This window comes from Platichthys flesus, chromosome 7 (assembly GCF_949316205.1).
Source record: "Platichthys flesus chromosome 7, fPlaFle2.1, whole genome shotgun sequence".
NCBI lineage: Eukaryota > Metazoa > Chordata > Actinopteri > Pleuronectiformes > Pleuronectidae > Platichthys > Platichthys flesus.
In genome coordinates this window covers 23,194,049-23,213,668 of record NC_084951.1, presented here as the reverse complement: position 1 = coordinate 23,213,668, position 19,620 = coordinate 23,194,049, and the positions used below count along the sequence as shown (strand labels likewise).

At 43.9% G+C, this 19,620-nt stretch overlaps 1 protein-coding gene across 6 annotated transcripts in view; it reads left to right on the top strand.

Moving 5' to 3' along the window:
* The window catches only part of LOC133956368 (rap1 GTPase-activating protein 1-like), a 38,992-nt gene extending 19,605 nt beyond the window's left edge, over positions 1-19,387 (top strand). The window contains exons 4-25 of one of the 6 annotated variants that reach the window (XM_062391340.1): positions 5,967-6,014; positions 6,437-6,475; positions 6,591-6,782; positions 7,534-7,637; positions 8,253-8,331; positions 8,434-8,487; positions 8,698-8,781; positions 9,816-9,916; positions 10,062-10,191; positions 11,114-11,269; positions 11,358-11,429; positions 11,537-11,623; positions 11,734-11,874; positions 13,224-13,355; positions 14,656-14,733; positions 15,692-15,801; positions 15,994-16,113; positions 16,273-16,402; positions 16,505-16,691; positions 17,106-17,185; positions 17,484-17,531; positions 17,750-19,387. In XM_062391340.1, the coding sequence (XP_062247324.1) occupies positions 5,967-6,014; positions 6,437-6,475; positions 6,591-6,782; positions 7,534-7,637; positions 8,253-8,331; positions 8,434-8,487; positions 8,698-8,781; positions 9,816-9,916; positions 10,062-10,191; positions 11,114-11,269; positions 11,358-11,429; positions 11,537-11,623; positions 11,734-11,874; positions 13,224-13,355; positions 14,656-14,733; positions 15,692-15,801; positions 15,994-16,113; positions 16,273-16,402; positions 16,505-16,691; positions 17,106-17,185; positions 17,484-17,492 (2,133 nt within the window). In that variant the 3' untranslated portion in view covers positions 17,493-17,531; positions 17,750-19,387. Of the gene's footprint in view, positions 1-3,452; positions 3,627-4,582; positions 4,619-5,966; positions 6,015-6,436; positions 6,476-6,590; positions 6,783-7,533; positions 7,638-8,252; positions 8,332-8,433; positions 8,488-8,697; positions 8,782-9,815; positions 9,917-10,061; positions 10,192-11,113; positions 11,270-11,357; positions 11,430-11,536; positions 11,624-11,733; positions 11,875-13,223; positions 13,356-14,655; positions 14,734-15,691; positions 15,802-15,993; positions 16,114-16,272; positions 16,403-16,504; positions 16,692-17,105; positions 17,186-17,483; positions 17,532-17,749 lie in introns of those variants that run through there. The other 5 variants (XM_062391342.1, XM_062391344.1, XM_062391339.1 and 2 more) reach the window with 5 other exon arrangements.
* Positions 19,388-19,620: the final 233 nt, after the last annotated feature.

The window sequence follows — 19,620 nt, the reverse complement described above, 5'->3', positions numbered from 1 at the left end:
TGTCATTGTTAAATCAAAAGACCATCCTCTCCGCCCCCACGATTATCTAGGATGTGTCATCGAATTAGAGAAATCAGTTTTCATCAGTGGATGTGCAGGGTTCAATTGTTCAAGCTGTTTTCATGCCTTCCAAAATAATGAGTCAGTGAAAAATAATCAGCCATTTCACAGGCTGTTAATAAGGAAAAGCTCAATTTTGCCGATTTAGTCTCTTGCAAAGTGGATTTTTTTTAGTTTGCAATAATTGAATTTTTTTTAATATACTCTATTTGGTTTGTTGCATCAGAATGTGATTCGATCACAAGAAAATTATGATTTTTGAGATTCTGAGTATTTATGAACCAGCTTAGCTCGCTCTGTTATCTGTCACTTCAGTGGAGATCATATGAGAAAAGACTCAATTGCTGTAATTTAAGACTCAGAATGTAAATGAGAGGAAGTGGGGATGATTAAGGAGGAAATAATCTCAATAAATGTATTCAGGCCGTCACATCAAATCCATCTTGAGGTCTCAATCGCCACGTCTATCCTCGGCATGGCTCATCTTTATAAATGAGCGATCGGCCTGAAAAGCCTCCCAGGGATATTTTAAGATACTAGACGGAGGAGGAAGAAAAGCTGAGCTCTGTGGTGATTAAAAGTGGAAACAATCTCATGTCGGATTGGTTTCAAATGGTCCCTCCCCACATTTCGGGACGGGGCTTAGACTTCTCGCAATCGGACCTGATCTGAGTCGAGCGTGGGGGGGAGAGGGAAGAGAAAGGGATTAGAGGAGAATTTGGAGAATGGGCTGTTTAACAGTTTCTCCTGATCCCTGCAGCTCGCACCATCTGTAGGTGCCTCAGACTTAGTTACAATGAGTCGGACATGAGGAGGAGATTTTTTTTTTAGACGTCCTTATGTGCCCACAGATTTCCACGACACTCAAGGCAAATATAGCCAGTAAGGACCCCAATGAATCACGGCTTACAGTAGGTTTCTGCACATCCTGGAGGGAGAAGCAGCAGAAAAGTACATTACAAATGTACTATTGGGGATTTGTAAATACACAAACTTGTGCGTTGCCCGTTCTAAACCTTCCTGTGTGGAATGAGCTTTTTTGCTTTTCCTGTGGTGATGCCAGTTGCAGCTTTAATTTCTGAAACTATTAAAGAACTCAAGGAAAGACTCAAAGATTCAAAGTTCTGTGAAGCTCGACTCAATTCAAAACAAGCTGGAGAATCTGTTGTTGTGAACGCGCAGGTCGTTTATTGTTATTGTTGCACCAAATCAAAATCAAATTTAGCACCATACTTCCTTGGGCCCACAACAATACACATGCCAAGTGTGAAGTTGATAAGGTGAACAGTTGCTGAGATGTGCGGGCCACATACAGACAGAGATTTCTTGAATAAATTGATAGATGTGTGAGCTGCAGTCAAAATGAGATATAAATATTCTACCTGCCATTGCAAAATTCCAATTCATCCCCCTTTTACACTTGGGTTCCAGGAAGGGAAAGGCCTGATGAGGATACCGAAGGACGACATGCTAATGTGATGTTCAATGGTCTAATAAGGGCTTAATGGAGCAAGACTCAGAGGAGTGTATCACTTTAACCAGAGCCCTTTAAAAACCAGGTCAATCTGCAATTAACCCTGCACCACTTACTGTCACTGCCCCAAACAGCGCCTCTAAACTCTCATATCGATAATGTCTATCGATTGAATATTGTTTCTGAGAGAAGCTACACAAACAGTTTTTTCCCGATGTGTGTTTTTCAAGACAAGAGAGAAGCTTGTATATCTTGATAACTCAGATAAATCAACAGCGCCAGGATTCACAGACAAACACATAAACCCTTGATATTTTACGGCCCGGTGCTCGTGCACAGTGTTTCCTCGCTGTAGTCGTGCACGGCTGCTAATGCAGACACGGTTCCATCAAACCATAAACGCCAGCTGATGAGTTACAGCCTGCTCTTCCCAGAAGTTGCACCGGTCAGGGGATATTCTTATGGCCCTCCATAAATTCAGGATGTAAGTGAAATCCTGAAATGAGCTGGGTCCAAATCCTGCACTCAGAACCGGACCTACACCGTAGATCCAAGAACATTAACGACCTGAGTCCCTGGATTCCTCCTCATTCTCACGGAGATGGCGTAGGTCTTAATGAGCTCGGTGAGGATGCACACAGTTGCAGCTGGAGCCTGTGCCTTTAATTTGGATCTTGTCATAATGAGGATCCTGTTATGTCCCCTAACGAAAGGTCTCCGCTTCTTTTGTGCACTTTAAAACATTCCTCTTCATCCCTCTACCTCCTTATGTGTTCTCACAGCTGTCTTTTATTAATTGGAGTCATATCCTGTATGTGGGACTGCCCACACAGCTCCGATATGTGATTAGGGTACCGTTGAAAGATTTATCATATAAGAGTACCCGACTCCACCTCTGGGCTACATGACAGCCTAAGTCAAGATGGGGTTAGTGATGAAAACAAATATGGATGATCTTTGGTTTGGATTTCCTCCAACAAAACGTTCAAGAGAGCGAGTGACACGAGGACGGATGAGCAGAAGACACAAGAGGATCATTCATCCAAACTTTATGTGATAACAGCTGCCTTGGTAATGCAACCTGAGACACACGACACACGTGCTGGTAGTGGTGTGTGTTTAGAGCAGACTGGGAGAGCCTGCGGATCTTGTCCTCAGCTTTGCCTGATCCACTTCTTCCAGTTAGCTGGGATGCAGCTTTGCTTCAGGTGTCGCAGTTGGACACAGTCAACTTTTTACTTTTTAAGCGAGAGGCAGCAGTCGACGGGGAGAGCTGACTCCAGACCTGCTGGTGGTTGGAGTGGACACAGCGTTGTTTGATGCTGCAGGATGCCAGCGTAGAGACTGGGAACGATGGCTCACAGTGAATTCAGTGCTCCACTGATGACAAAGGTTCACTGGAAGAAACCCAAACACGTAAGCAGCTCTATTTTTTAAATGCTGAAAGGGAAAAAACTTCCACTTGATAGTAAAATTAACTTAAGAGTTTGGCAGCGTTTTTATCACTTGGACAAAGTGCTTTGAGTGAAATGAATGCTGCTGGTGCAAAAACCTGCAAGGTCATACACAGTGGTTCTTTATGAGCTGAGGAAATATGTGTGTTTGCGTGGGGAAACATTTCTGGTTCTAGTATCAGGTGTTTGCCTGGAGTGTAAAGAAACACATAACATTTCAAGATTTTGGTCAGACACTCCCAAGCCTTCTGGGCAGGGGCACACAGTTTAATGTCTAATGTGCTTATTGTTTTAAGACCAAAGATAATACGAGGCTCAACAACAGCTCCCTTTTGTTGTAATCTCTGGTTAATGTTGTTGAAGCCGCGGCTGTTTACCTTCAGGGATTGTGGCAGACGGCTGTTTGCACATGGCGGAGGACTTTACTCGCACAATTGCTCTGCACACAAAGTGAGGACAGAACTACAGTATTTCAGGCTCCACTGGCTGACCCCCTTCAGACTTGTGCACCTGTGGACTCCTGTCATTCGACTTCTGCAGTGCGTACAGTCACTGTCATGGCTAAAGCATGCGGCCACATTTTGCACGAGGAAATTCAAAGGACACAACAGCTGTGGTTCGGGCTCCAGGAGAATTAGGTGAGTGTTTAACATGGAGACGCAGGTCGGGCTCGCTTGACTTGAGGAGCAACAAGGGAGAGGCAAGAGACGCTATCTGATTAAATGTTGAATCAGATGAGTCTGACGTTTGCCAGTGTTCAATGGGAACAGTTGACAGAAGAGGTGTGCTTCACCCAGTTAGAGTCATTTACTGGACAGCGCTGAGAAATAGGTCAACACTTTAAACCATCAATCATAACTCTACAGGTGACTGACAGCTCTGAAAACACAATTACTGCTGTTTTATCAACTTAATATGTCAAATATGTGTGTATGTTAAATATCTGATAAAGATTAATTGGCATTTCAGAAGCAGACTACAGAAAATATCACATAACTTGTGTTCTGGATGTCAGACAGTACATGTCTTCATGTGATATTAAATGTGTGATTATTGCTGACTGTACCTTTTTCAAAGCTTTACCCCCATTACCCAAAAGTTGTATACATTTTTTCATTAAATTGTTTGCATGTTCTATTGGTAGTTGATCTCTGTGTAAGTGTAATCTCAACAAAATGTAAATCTCTCTGCACATTAATTGCATAAAAAGGCTTTTATCTTAATTTGCTTTTTTAGTGATCAAAAGCTCAAGCGTTTTATGGCAAAGGGAAACGAGACCTCTTCAATATATTCCTAAATATTTAATTTAATAATGACAACATCCATTATGTTAACTGCTTTTCCTACGAGGGTCATGGGGGGGGGGGGGGGGGGGTTATCAGAGCTGTTTTTTTATTATTTGTATCCATACAGCAGTGTGGTGTGTGAGAATGTAGAATGAGAACGTAAAGCCAGAGTCAATAAACTCAAAATGTGTTTTCCTGTCAATACAAGTATCGTGCTGCTGCTCCAGACACTGAGTGCTGAGCAGCGTCAAACTGGAAAACAAATGAAATCAACTCAAAACCATTTCCTGTCACTCTCCTCTCCCCAGAGCCCAGATTTATTTGAAATGATTGAGAAGATGCAGGTAAGACAACGATCATGGTTGATCTCTGTCCTCTGTCTCCGGTCTTCAAACTCTACTCACCAAGCAACTAACCAGTGACTCTGACTAATTCTGCAGCACTTCGACCCTCTGCTCGCCCTCCACACCTATCTCTGTGCACGCGTGAAGGACACTGAGTGTGGTGGTTTTTAGAGGAGAGTGTTTATACGTGTGTCACTCACACTTCTCTGTTATAACTGCCTCTGTATAAACTCTTAATCTCACCTCCTGGTTTCTCCGAGCTTTGGAAGGATGTTTGTTTTAATTACGTGCTCCTGATAAACATCAGAACTCCTCTAATCGCTTTGTCCATGTGTGTCAGTAAATTAGCGCATCAGCACAGACCGGCCGTTGTTTACAGAGAATTATTAATTCACTTACACTCATTATAGCTTTCAGCGGCCTCAGTGTTTGTCACCTGTTTGTTTTGGCATCACTGGGAAAGGAGAAGAGCTAGATCGGCAAACAGCAACAAGAAATGTCACCTTCATCAGTTTCTTCTAAATATGCCTGTTACGTGGGTTATTCCCTGGGATTCACATCTAAATTTACTGGGTTCATTCCCTGCCCTTACCGCCTCCTTCCACCGAGTGCTGTGTGAATCCGTTCAGTTGTTTTTTGTGTAACTTTGTTTCCAAACTAACTAACAAACCTCTCGATACACACAGACAGGAGTGAAAACACAACCGTTCTCAGCCAGAGGTCGATATCTGTCCTCAGGATGTGACACGTGCAGGACGGTGACAGTCAGACAGTCTCTCACGTACGATGTGTCCTCTTCCTTGACTCCATCACTATGGCCTCTATTTATGCAGCGATACTTCATTGTATCACTGCACCTCCCCCCCCCCATCACTTCCCCTTTTTCACACCTCAGGTCCAGCGGTGTAGTTTTATTGTGAGGGTGTCAGGTAGCTCGGCAGCTTTATAATCCCCGGGGTTTATTATTCCCACACATCCTCTGTGAGCTAACAGATTTTCCAGTCACTCCCAAATGCCTGCTCTTTATTATCCTCTAATGGTCCGCCGGTGGCCCTGCTGCCTGTGTGTGTGTGTGTGTGTGTGTAATGTGTCTCCGTCCTTATCTTTCCATCTGTCCCTCTACGACTTTGCCTGCTGCACAACTCGTAGAAAAACTGTGTAGTTATTTAACAAGGTTGATCATTTTCTGCCAGTCCGCTCAGAACACACGATTACTGCTCTGCTGTGTGTGTTGTTTTTAAGTTTATATTTCTTATCAATAATTGGTGTGTGAATGTTTTTTGTGTGTTGAATGCAAGGCCACCCAATTCACCAGTGAGCCCTCTGTCTCCCTCTCCCTCTCTTGCAGGGCAACAGGATGGATGAGCAGCGATGCAGCTTCCCTCCCCCGCTCAAGGTACGAGTCTCCACGCCGAGCAGCGTTCACACGGCGCAGGTGTCGTGTCGCGGCTGCTCCGCCGTATCTCCCTCTACCAGACAGGCCCACGACTTAAGAGCAGCATCTCACTGCATTATTCATAACGCAGTGAGGTGCTCTCAAGTCAGTCAGTCAGAGGTAGAGAGGATTCAAAAAGCACATATGATGTTTGTCCAGGATTTAAAACTATGTATTGACGATTAATGGTTAATATGGATTTACTGTGTGTTTTTAATGGACTATAATGCATCAGTAACTAGCTGCTAAACTGAATTTCATTGCATAACAGTGAATTTATTCTGGAGCTCTGTCCTTGGGGATTATAGAGTTGGACCATGTGGTTATTTTCAGTCTTTGATGAAGAACAAACAAATCTTTTTTATTTCTTGATATGTTTCCAGACTGAGGAGGACTACATTCCCTATCCAAGTGTCCATGAGGTATAGAAACACTTTTCATCATCAGATGAATCACTTTCACTCTCGCTGTCCTCACATTACCTTCACTAACACATCCCTCTATGTGGAACTCACTGTTTTTTGCATTTGGGCGCAGGTGTTGGGCAGAAGAAGCCCCTTCCCCCTCATCCTCCTGCCTCAGTTCGGGGGATTTTGGATCGAGGGGAACAACCATGAGCTGAGTGAGCGCGTGGACACGGTGCAGGCGCAGCCGCTGTCTCCCAGCACCCGCACCAAGCTGGAATGTAACACGATGGCCATGCTCTTCCGGAAACACTTCCTGGGCAAGGTTAGAGACTTTGTGCAGAGTTTGGCCCTAATCTAGATTAAATACTTGAAAGAGCAAATAAAATAACTGTTAAAACAACACTGCTAAATGATATTCAACTTGTTTCATTGCTGTGATAAAATAATTGGATGTTCCACAAGCTTCCTCTCTAAAGATCTTCATCCATAGCTTCACTAATCTTATTTCCGCATTTTAAACATCCTATAATTTTGTTCATGCACATTTTAACGCTTGCAATAAATGCTTGCGATGAAATTATTATATTTATTTGTTTTTAAATTCACATCTCTCTGTTTTTGAAAGGTGCTTGCTAAGTGATTTTACCGCAGTTAAACTGAATGAATATATCCCCAGGACAACAACTCCCCTCCTCCTCAAAGGAGCCTAATTACTGTCGTAGCATATTTGACAATCAATTTCACTTCTTGCTCATTACAGTAATGAAACGAATAAGCAATAAGCTAATCCCAGCAGAGGAAACCTCGAACAGGAACCAGCCTCCCTGTTTGGCACCTCATACACTGCTGCTAATGAAGATGCATTAGGCTTTGCCACCTGTTCTCGCTCTCTCTCTCACACACACACACACACACACAACATGAACAAGTTTGATCCGCCTGTAGTAGAGGAGCAGGAGCAGAAAGAAAGGAGCAGAGATTGGAAACGTGTAATGAGCAGAGCGCCTGCACATGTGTCCCGTGTCTGCTGGTGACAGATACTAATGTCCCGTGTCCGTGCCCTGTGTCCTCAGGAGCACTTTGATTACTACTCAGTGGACGGGGCCCTGGGACATCTGGTGTTCTCCCTGAAGTACGATGTGATCGGGGACCAGGAACATCTCCGGCTCATGCTCAGGTAACACTCACTTCCCTGTTTGGGCTGCTTGCTGGTCTGTGGTGATACTGGTTGCAGCTTTCTGGCCGACACTGTGAAAGTGACCTGCAGTAATTGAGCCGTGGCTGCAGAGCCCTGCAACTGCACATCTATAGGCAACACTTTGTCTCTTGCCCTGGGGAAAATACAGCATGCTTAATGGGGAAGGCTGGGATCAAACTGACGACCCGCTCTAACCCCTGAGCCACAGCCACCCAAACAGTTCTTGAGAGCCTCATAGAGAAGGACAGATATTTCTGGATTTAGAAGATGATTAAGTTGCTGTGCTATGTTAAAAAATGAAAATCTAAATCTTTACACCTGAAATTTGCACATCTGCAGCTGAGGTAATAAACGTCCATGCTTTCACACCCATTGAGAAATACATGTGCAGTCCTAAAATTGACTGGATAAACACTTTCTCCCGGCACTGGGTGCAATAGTACGAGTCATAAAGCGGGAGAGTGTCAACAGCAGAGTAACAGATGGACTATGTAGGCCAGCGAGTGGGCGAAGAGGGCGGGGAAGTTTGATGATGGTCCACATCGGATCATCTCTCTCCGATAAATTCTGAGAATTGCTTTATGACATCAACAGGACCAAACTGAAAACCTACCACGATGTGATCCCCATTTCCTGTCTGACCGAGTTTCCCAACGTGGTCCAAATGGCCAAGGTGAGGACCGGCCCAGGATTTTTCGTTACGCATCGAATTGTCCAATGTTGTTGTGATGTTGTCAAACAACAATCTGACCTGTTTTCTGTTTTTTAATCCCAGCTTGTCTGTGAAGAGGTCAACGTGGATCGCTTTTTTCCAGTTCTATATCCAAAAGTAAGATCTGGTTTGGTTTGTGTAATTTCCAGTCGCACAAACACAGTTCAAGGAAATGAAAAAAAGGAATTAAACATTAAAAACACTAAAATATGGAAGTTATTGTCATAATTTATCTAATTTAAATTACTGAAGCATCATACTAGGTTTGGTTAAACTCTCAAATACATTGTTTGCTATTTTTCTCATTGTACCTTTATTTATTCACAGGCTTCACGACTAATCGTCACCTTCGATGAACATGTGATAAACAACAATTTCAAATTCGGTGTCGTGTATCAGAAGTTCGGACAGGTGAGCTTCAACGCCAACAGGGATTATATGTTGTTTTTAGATGGTTCTGCAGGAGCTCATTGTATTCAGCCCAGGAACGATCAGCATGTACATTACGTTGTAATTACTGCTTTCTCCTAAGAAAACTGATTACCCTCAGTCATCCTCCATCCTAATTATGGCTTTTAGAGGAGCCCAGTCTCCGTGGTGGTCTTCAGCACTCCTCTCTCATTCTCTCCTTTTCTGCAGCAATCACGGCCCTCTTGTTTACAATGTGTGTGGGGCAGAAGAGCTGTTGAACGCCTGGCTGAGGGCACTTTACCCTCGAGTAGAGACCTCCGTGTGTGGAGATCTGCACTGGCGATCCCTTAACGCCCGCAGAAGTTTAATTGTAGTGTTAAATACGTTGGGGATGAGCCAAGGGGCCGTCCCCTGGAGGCAGTGAGGGGCCCTCGGCTCATCCCGCAGGACGTTCTCTACTCAGGAGGGGGTGCCGAGCAGAGAGAGAGAGAGAGACGTGTGGACGGGAGTAAAGCAGGAATACTTGATAAGCAGCAGCTTGTTCCTGGGCTTTGTCTGTCTGCGTGTTTTCCGAGGCGGGCTTTTGTTGTCCCTATCGCTACTCCACGTTATGACAATAGATAATCAACTCTCCATCACGGACGATCATTATTGCACGAGCCTTCCTGAAGCCTATCTCTAAAGCTCCTGTTATCTGCTGCTGTAATTGATCGAAGCCACCTCTGTCGTCTCGGATGTAAATGGGCTGTTTGAACAAGAGTGTCGAACACACAAAGGACACACTTTACCAACCGGCTTCCTGTTATTAACCCTAATGATCTGCTGCAGTAAGAACACACCTTGTATAAAATACTCACTGTGCCATCGCTGCAGGTGAAGCATGCAAGTCTTTGCTCATCGTCCTGAAGGCAGACAGAAGTGGCTCTGAAATTGGATCTTACTGTACAAACCATGTGTATTTTTTAACTTGAAGCTGCTAATATCATTTGCTTCTCTTAGCCTTGATGTTCATGAGGATTTCTCCCATGTTGCAGACTTCAGAGGAAGAGCTGTTTGGCAACACAGACGAGAGTCCGGCCTTCGTCGAGTTCCTGGAGTTTTTAGGAGAAAAAGTCGAGCTGCACAACTTCAAAGGGTGAAGGCAGTACATATTTTACACCATATACATTCAGTAACAACTTCATTCTACAGTATATGAGCGTGGAGACAGCCTGGTGCTCATGCCTCTGCAGTGAGGATGGGGGAACGTCCTGTTTACACTTGTGTCTGTGCGCTCGCAGCTTCCGTGGAGGGCTGGACGTGACTCATGGGCAGACGGGCGCAGAATCTGTCTACTGCAACTACCGCAACAAGGAGGTCATGTTCCATGTGTCCACAAAGCTGCCGTACACAGAGGGGGACACCCAGCAGGTACTGTAACACAAAACCAGACAAACACACCTTGCATGATTCAAAGCGAGCAGTCAGACTGGTTCCCTTCTGGGGATTATAGCTCCACACTTTGCATGCACCTCCCCAGCCGCAGCACACATTTGCAAAAAGGAAAAAAACAAAACCTCCAGGAGCCAACATTAATCACTTTAAATGTTATGCCTTATTGTCTGCTTAGGTGAACAGCCGTCCTCCCTTGTGGTGATTTAAAGCTGAGCTGCAGCACTGCACTGCTCAGGCAGCTGGAGACTCCTCCTCCTCCTCCTCCTCCTCCTCCTCCTCCTCCTCTGTCTCACCAATTCATGCAAATACTGATTGATTAGCTCAGGATTGCTCACCATTTGCTCTCCTGCTTTGCACAAACACAGATGAGGCTATGTTTATATTGGGACTCTGATCACTGGCTCTGTTGAGGCCATCAGCCTGTCATTAGAGGAAACAGCGCACCCTGGTGGTTCTTCACAAATACAATTGCTTTCAGCTGGTGGCAGGGTGAGGGAAGAATGAGCAGTGATAATTTGTGTCATCTGTTCACATTATAAAAAGCAATTTCAGTTCATCCTCCCTCTTAAACACGAATAAACTCACCATCTTTTCTTACGCTGGCACAAAAGCTGCTTTCAGAATCAGACATGCACTAAACTCAAGATTTTTTAGCTTTTGTGAAAGTGTACCCAATTTGGCAAGCACTGTGACATCATTGGTATTAAAGAAGTATAAAGTATTATTGGAAGAAAACACAACAGAAGAGATTCAGTGCTACGTAGAATTAAATATATATAAAAAACACATCTTCCAATGTTTGACATAAGTAGTCCTTAAATATAATATCACTGTTTTGTAGAGAAGCATGTGCACAGTCAATACCCTGTTAAACTGTTCTGTCTCCGGTGTGTTGCAGTTACAGAGGAAGCGGCACATAGGGAACGATATCGTGGCCATCGTGTTCCAAGAGGAGAACACTCCGTTCGTACCGGACATGATCGCCTCCAACTTCCTCCATGGCTACGTCGTGGTCCAAGTGGTCAACCCGTGTTCTGACAATGTTCTCTACAAGGTGGCCTGTTTTCCCATCTTACTCTACTCTACTTTTCTTCATGATATAAATCACGATGCCACTTCATCCCCTCTCTCTGTGTTCCCAGGTGTCAGTGACAGCACGGGATGACGTTCCTTTCTTTGGTCCGGCCCTCCCAAACCCGGCTGTCTTTAAAAAAGTAAGAGAAAGAACATCCTGTAGACCTGAACCACTGCATCCTCTCGCCACTGCACCTTTTTATCGTTGTCCCCCTGATGTCTGGTCTCTCTGCTCTTCTCCTCCCAGGGCCCTGAATTCCATGAATTCCTTTTTACTAAGCTCATCAATGCAGAATACGCCTGTTACAAAGCTGAGAAATTTGCCAAATTAGAGGTGAGTTGTCGAGAATGTCTTTTAAGAATTCAATAATGTTGCATATCAGGCCAGAACCACAAGAAAGCATCCTTTGATTCCCCTTTGCTTCATGTCCCTCTCTCTGGAAGGAGCGAACGCGGTCGGCTTTGTTAGAGACGCTGTACGAGGAGCTTCATGTGAACAGCCAGGCCATGATGGGACTCGGAGGAGAGGACGACAAACTGGAAAACGGGAGTGGAGGAGGAGGGGGGTTCTTCGAGTCCTTCAAGGTAACTGGAGGAGTGGCAGCAGAGGCCAGGGCTTCAATTTCTGCTTCAACGGAAAAGGCTTAAAATGTTTAACACATAGTCCTGAGTATAGATTTGAAAGCTTTATTTACCCCAGCACTTAGACAGGAGCAATGTTTTGTTTATGAATTTCAGGTAATCTCAGTCTTCTTCAATATTTAGGAATTTTGTCTTTCGGGCCAAGCGTTACATGAGAAGATTGATTTAATGTCTGTCTATTAAATATGAAGCTACAGCCTGCAGCCACTTTGCTTACTGAAGCATCCATCCATCCATTCTTTAATGCATCTGGAGATGGGGTGAGATGGCAGCAGGTACAGATATCCTGCTACCCGGTTTCTATCTCCTCCTGGGGCTGTCCAGGCCAGATGAGATATATATTACCTCTCCGGCATGATCTTGGTTTCCATTGTGTCTCTGTCATGCTTTTCACAAATCCAAAAAACCTGAGGCCACCTGTAAACCCATAAATAAGAGGGTCAACTGTTCCACACCCAGACCCCAAAAAACCTTTACAACCTGTACAAATCAGATTCACCCATTCTCACCCGATCTTCTCATCTAACTCTCAGCATGAAAGCAAACGAGTATATTTCCCAAGAAATGTCAAACCTGCACAGATAGCAAAAAGTAAAAAACTGGAATCTTGAGTAATTAAAGTGATCATGTTTTGTAGCAGGTGTTTCTTCTGTGGATGTAACCCTTAGTCTTTCAGGATTGTTCTTGTCTCTATGCTGCAGGCTCCCAGAGATTTACCTCCTCAACATCTTATCATCTGAATGTAGAGCTGCTCTGCTGCTCTGTCCTGCTGGCACACACCTCTATTGGCTTTCCAATCTTTCTAGCTTTCTGGTGCTTCTGTGCATGCTCCTCTGATCAGTCACTGGGTATTTGATAATATAATTCTGTCCTCACATCGAAGAGAGCTGTTTTCCTTCTCCTTCCGATGCCTCTGACTCTCCACTGTGTCGCACGCCTGCAAAGAGGCGACCTGGGCTTCTAAACTTCTCCTGGCTGTGTTTAAACTCGGTGTGGTCAGACTTCTGCGAGCCACTTGGCCCTCCTGCCCCCCCTCTCTTCTCTTACTACCTAAACATTATGACTCATCTGATCCCCCCCCCCCACCTCGGGCACTAAAGCTTAGCAGTGTTCTCTGTCGCTTCCTTGTCTGTCAGGATTAGCATCAGGTCAGTGCTCTCTGCCTGCAGTGGTCAGTGTTCAGGGACAACCCCCGGGCTCGTCTGGGTCTGTACCTCCGTGCAGCCACGCAGAGGGGTCACAGGGGTCAGCGCCATCTGAATGTATCTCCTCCTCCCCGTCTCTCTCTGTAGCGGGTGATCCGCAGCAGGAGCCACTCTATGGACGCCATGGGTCTTGCTCTCAAGAAGCCGCACTCATTCTCCACTAGCCTGAGCGGCAGCTTAACCCACAACCCCGCAGAGAGCCCCAAATTCCCAGGGATAGTAAGTACAGTCCCACTCCTGCTGGTCTGGAGTGAGGCGAGTCTCGCTTCCTCTACTTCCCCCCCAGCGACTCTACCAGAGTTCATCCCCCCCTCTTCCCTCACTTGCTTGCTGCACTAACGTCTCACAGAGAAAGGTCGCACGCTCGGTCCAGTGGAGCGATTACGCTCGGGCCTTAAACTTGATTCTCTAATAGGTTCCACGTTGTGTGCTACCACGAAGTCGAGTGACTCCAGTGGAAGTGGCACAAGGTGGATTTCTACCCTGGGTTGAAGCTGCATCTAATATTTATTGTTTTTGTGTTCTCATTATTTAAATTCCCCATGCATCTGCATTTTAAAAAGTGTGCTCTTGAATTCTAATGAATGTAGGTTGAGTGTGCGTCAATGTGTGTGTGTGTTTGTGTGTGTGTGTGTGTTAATCTGCATTTGAATCCTTGTGAGGACTATTTGAGCATACGGAGTGAGGACATATTGGGAAAGTGACAACATCTTGGAAGTGTGTGTTTGTGTGTGTGCGGGAGTGTGTGTGTGTGTGTGCAAATATGTGTAGTGTGCATGCCAGCCCACTGTGTGATCACACCGTTTTTTAATCGGTTTTATGAATAAACGAATATTTCTCTCATTAGGGGAAAACCAAACATTTTATTAAATTTGTTCAGAAACCATTTTCACCTTTACAGTTAGAAGGTTTTCACTCAACAGCATCTGGCTGCTTGTTTTAAATGACTGTATACTTGAGGGGCTGTGGGTGCAGTATTTTATGGATATTCTCTGATATGCATTGATATTTAAATCACAATTAAAAATACCATTTCTCTCTTTTAGGCACCGAACAGGATTTTCAGTCTATTTCCTTCCAAAATAACGAATCATTTCTATTAACCCAGCAGCTTCGATAATGAATACAAGTGTCGCCTGCTTCTGCTCATAACCCTGCTGTCTTGATGTGAAACCTGATGGTTAACATGTTGTATGTCCTCCGCTGTAGATTTTGTCTCTTCTTCGTCCTCCCTCTCTCTTACGGGCGTATGACTCACATGCTATAACTGGCTGGTCTCTCTCCCGTTCAGCTGCCTGTGTCTTTACCTATGGAGCCAGAATATCTCCCTCCTTTGTGTTCTCCAATTAACATTCGCTTTGTACTTGGTTTTGAACGTGACATGACTTAACTGCATAAAACCGCATATGTATTTGTATCTCACGTTTTCTCTCCCTCCCCCTGCCCCTTTTGTTGTCTACCATCATCCCTCTCTCTCTCTCTCTCTCTCTCTCTCTCTCATCTCCCCTGTGTGGCTCAGTCGTTGCTTGTCCCAGGCAAAAGTCCCAGTAAATATGGACGTCGAGGCAGCGCCATAGGGATAGGAACAGTAGAAGAGGTTCATGTCCAATTCTAACTTCTCTCTCGTTCTCTCTCTTTTTTTTTAATTTTGTCTGCATCACAGTCAAACACTCTTCTCCACATGTTTCGATCAAGCTGAGCTACATGATATGGATTTTGTGCTGCAGATAGGATGCGTAACATGCAAATCTGTGATAAAAGATTTGCATATATATATTATTATTGTCATTATTACTAATCTCCACACTTACACATTGACAATTCATGTTTTTTTGGGAGTTTTACATACATTACTGTTTAGAAAACATCTGCAGTAAATCATTAAGAGCACAAAGTCATTTCTGAAGTATTCACCCTTGACCCAATTCTGTTTTTTATTTTATTTTCCTTTACCTAGTGCAGAATTTGCCCACCTTCTATTGTCTTTTCTGCCTGTACTCTGCATTTTAATCCACTATGCTTAGTTCTACATTTTGTAAAAAAATACACACAGTCACATCATGAAAAAAAAGACCCCTCCATCTTGTTCTTTGAAGCCACATCATATAAAAGGCTTTTTTTCAAGTTCTTATTCTGAGAGCTTTAAAGAGCGAGATTGAATGAACAAAGCAGTCACTGAGAAAGCTCATTTAGTGGAAGGCCCCGGAGCCTTTAAATCCATCTTTCATCTCCCACTTTACTGCGCTCGGCTCTGGCTGGAAGACTGGCACCAGGGCTTGACATTAAGCTGCTAAGTGCATATTTTAACATTTCTTTTCATCAAAGTAACAACTGGAAGGCTGCGGCGTTAGTGCTCAGCCCCATACGTCAGACTGACATGTGTTTTAGCATTAATGCATTTCGAAGGGAGCTGTCAAAGTAACAATTAGTGTCACTCAGAAGTAGAGGAATAGATTGATAAACTCCCGAGATTAGCTCAATGCTGCTCCAAGATATTTAACGTATTAGAAGTATTTTATCTTTGACTCTTACAGCCTCTCTCCTCTCCTCGGCAGTCGTTGATAATCCCGGGGAAAAGCCCGACCAGGAAGAAATCAGGTCCTTTTAGCTCCAGGAGAAGCAGCGCCATCGGTATTGAAAACATCCAAGAAGTCCAGGAGAGGAGGTGAGAGAGGTCACCTGCACCTTCCTGCTGTATTTCTATCGCCCTCTGATATCCTGTCTAATTAACGCCTTGGTACTAGAGTTCATAGTTTTATCGTCTTTTAATTTTGCACATTTATCTATTTTCTCGTTGTTGCATCCTATTTGCCTTTTCTGATGTTTTCAAAGCTTATTTACACGTCTTTGGTTTCAGTCGAGAAAACTCCCCAAACACCCAGAAGACCCCCGACAGTGGCCACGTCTCTCAAGACCCCAAATCAGACAATTCATCCGATCAGAGCTCCCCCGAAGCGCTCACGACTGCTAAGAACAGGTGTGTATGATAGAAAGGTTACAACCACGTCACATTGGACACACATGTGTTTGTGTAACGGCTGGACTATCCTCCACTGCAGCAGCATGTTGAATGACCATGTCTTATGAGATAGAATCAGGTTGGGCTGATCCGGAGTGTGGTTAACCCAGGGTGTAGTTCTTGTCTCGGTGGCAGGGCCCCATCCATCCCTGAGGGTCACGACCTCTCCCGCTCCTCCTCCAATGCTAGTAGCTTCGCCAGTGTGGTGGAGGAGAACGAGGCCACGGAGGACTACGACACAGGCCTGGTGAGCGATCGATCCGTGTCCCCTGTGAGACAACACAATCATTTGTCCTTCGAGCTGTTTGTCTTCATTCTACACGTGTGTGTTTCGCTCTCCGCTCCACAGGAGAGTGTGTCGTCTGCGGGGACGCCGCACAAGCGAGACTCCTTCTCCTACACCAACTGGCTGGAGGACAGCATGAGCAGCACCAGCGGCAACAGTCGTGCGAGCTCCCCAGGTGAGAGAGCTGGAGAGGCAGGTCCGGCAAGTTGTCACAAACCATCACAGGACACTAGTCAGGCTGTAGAGAAGAGTAAGTGGAGTTAGTAGTAATAGATATAATAGTGATAGAAGTGAAAATGTCTCTGTAGAAAAATCAAATAATGTAATTTTATCAGTATTACTGGATTCCTACCAACATTATTCATTATTCATTATTCATTATTCATTATTCATTATTCATTATTTCAAAGAAAACACAAACACACCCAAATATGGACGATTTAGAAAATCTACTTTTTTCCTGCTGTCTTTGTGTGTGAGGCTGTTTCCTGCGTCCGTCCTTATAAAAATGTTTGACCCATAGACTACAATCCATACAAGTCCTAACTTTTATCAAAGTGCTTTTTTACTAAAATACAGTTAGAAATAGAAGACTGAAAATGTTTGTTGTGTCGATTAAAGCAAAGTGTTAAGTTACAACACACAGTTTTCACTTGTCCTCCAGGGCCTGGTAAACCTGATCGAGGGAAGGGGACAGACATCCGGATCAAACTGGAGCGACCGCACGATCATCAGTCCTCATCGGTTAGTCACTACCCATTCTCCAGAAAACAGAATCCCTTCCTTCACCTCCAGATCCTCTCTGGTGCTCTGCTTGTTTGAAGTTTCTGTTGATGCTCAATGCAAACTGGCGATAAAACGTTTTTATACTCTTTGATTGAACTGACCAGTTCAGTTTTACACTCACAGTAAAGGAGCTGCAGTGATGCTGTGTTACTGTATCTCTGCTTTACTGCCCTGTGGTGCTGTAATGCTTCAGTGTGCTAATGTGCAGCTCTGCTCCGTTGGTGTTTTATCGCTGTCTGTGCATCTCTGTGTGCAGAACTGTTAGCTCCGCACAGCCGCTTGTGTCCTGGATCTCCATCTTCAGGTTAGACCTTCCTCAAATACCCTTCTCATGGGTCAAACAAGGGACAAAGGGACCAGAGACTTGATATACAGTTAAATGATACCAAACCAAATGCTGTTTGTAGACTTGATCTGTAACTGCAGGTGATTTAAGTGTTGTAATTATAAGACTTATCAGGATGACATTCTCCAGAGAGTTTTTAATTCTAATGAACATGTGTTTCTCTCTTCTTCCCAAAGCCCTCCCATAAGTCACTGCCCCTCGGGGAGATGAGACAAGTGCAGGCGTTCGCCATGAGCAGAGATGAGAAGGAGGAAGATGAGGAAGAGGAGACGTAGGAGAGGATGCAGGTGGATTCTGGCCTTTCCCTCTTCTCAGTGGGTGACAGGGCACAGGAATCCAGAAACCTGGAGGAGGACACTGGGAGAGCACGACGCACAAAGAGGGGCCAGCTTTTGCACAGTGTTGTTTCCTTCCACTCCTTTCTTTGCCTGTTCACACAACTGTTCACACAACTGTTGCCTAGTTGTATGTTATTATTTTATTTATAAAAGATATGACTTGGGTTTAGTTCGTCTTGTTAAAGCCTCAATGTGCTGGCTATACAGGGTAAAGACAGTGCCACTGATCTCTGTGTTGACATGATGGAAAGGACTTCTTCTGAAACAGAGACTCAGTAAAGACTTCTAATATATAAATAAAAACCAAATATTCAGCATCAAAGACGAGTGTTTTATAACTAAATATCCCATGTGATGTAGAATCTTTCTGATGGACGCTGTATAATGTGAGTATTTTCTAGATGAAATCCACATAGATCGTTGGAGCGAAGTAATTATTCTCTCTCCTGTCCTGCCCCCAAAACTCCAAGTTTAAACTTAACACCACGAGTCACAGTAAAGAAAGAAATGCATCCTGAATTAAACGAAATGGCCTTAAAACTTCAACATGCAATGTCTGTGTCCCTCCAATTTATTTTAACCTCCCTTCTCTGACTCACGTTCTGCAGCCATAATGGGACGGCAGTATTCGATTAAGATGAAAACAAATATGTTCAGAATCATTTTTAAGCACACTGGTTTCTTTAGATAAATAATGATGGTGCAATGCACCAGTGCTGTGTGTATAGTCTGCTAATATATATGGATGTATCCATCACTGACTGATTAAACTGCTTTGTCCGTCGTGTTTGCTGCTGTGGAGTCGGGTCTCTAGATTTCGTTCTATTTCTCTCCTCTAATATGTTTTTATTTATTGATTTGGTTCCTATTGAAGTGGCATTTGTGGCGTACATCTGTTCTTCTGTACCTCTATGGCGACTACACGCAGCTTTCCGACATATGATTTGTTCTGTATGTGTTGCTCTGGAGTAAAATATAATGTTGTCATCTGTAAAGTTCTGTGTATTTCAGGGGTCAGATCTGTTTCAGCGCGATACATCTTCAATGCAATTCAAACAAAATGGTGAATATTTATTTGCTTGAGAGAAGGTAACTCAGAAGACAACTACTGATTTTGTAAATATTTAGTTGGAGTACATAGTGTATAATGTATAGATCATTGATTTCAGATGGGATTGTCCAACACCTCAAAATAACTGCCAAGTTAACAATTTATTGTTGTTGTTGTTTTTTTCTCATACACTTAAATTTGAATATTCTTTTGAGAAGATTTTGTAGAATCAAATTATTTTAAGAGCTTTTCAGACTGTTCTGTAAAAGGGAAAAATCTCACTGTATATCCTGCTGATCATTTAAAGTTGCCTTGTCACCACAAACCTGTGGTGTAAGTATAGATAGTGAAGAGGCAGCAGGATTTACAGTGAAATGAATGTTGTGGTGTTGTTTTATTGTAAATAAATGCCTAAACAACTTTAACAGCCTGTATTCCTTTTTTCCAGAGCTTTTTTTTTATCAGTATCCCTTGTTTATTTTGCAAGTTGACGCAGTATATTGACTCCCACATAGAGAGAATCCCTGCTGTGAAAGGCCTACATACTGTAGCTGTTCCCTTTCCTGCTAACCTAACGAAAGCGAGGAGAGAAAGCCCCATGAATAAATGATTTGATGTGGCTCCCCACAAGTATGTAAAACTAGAGCAATCTAAAAGC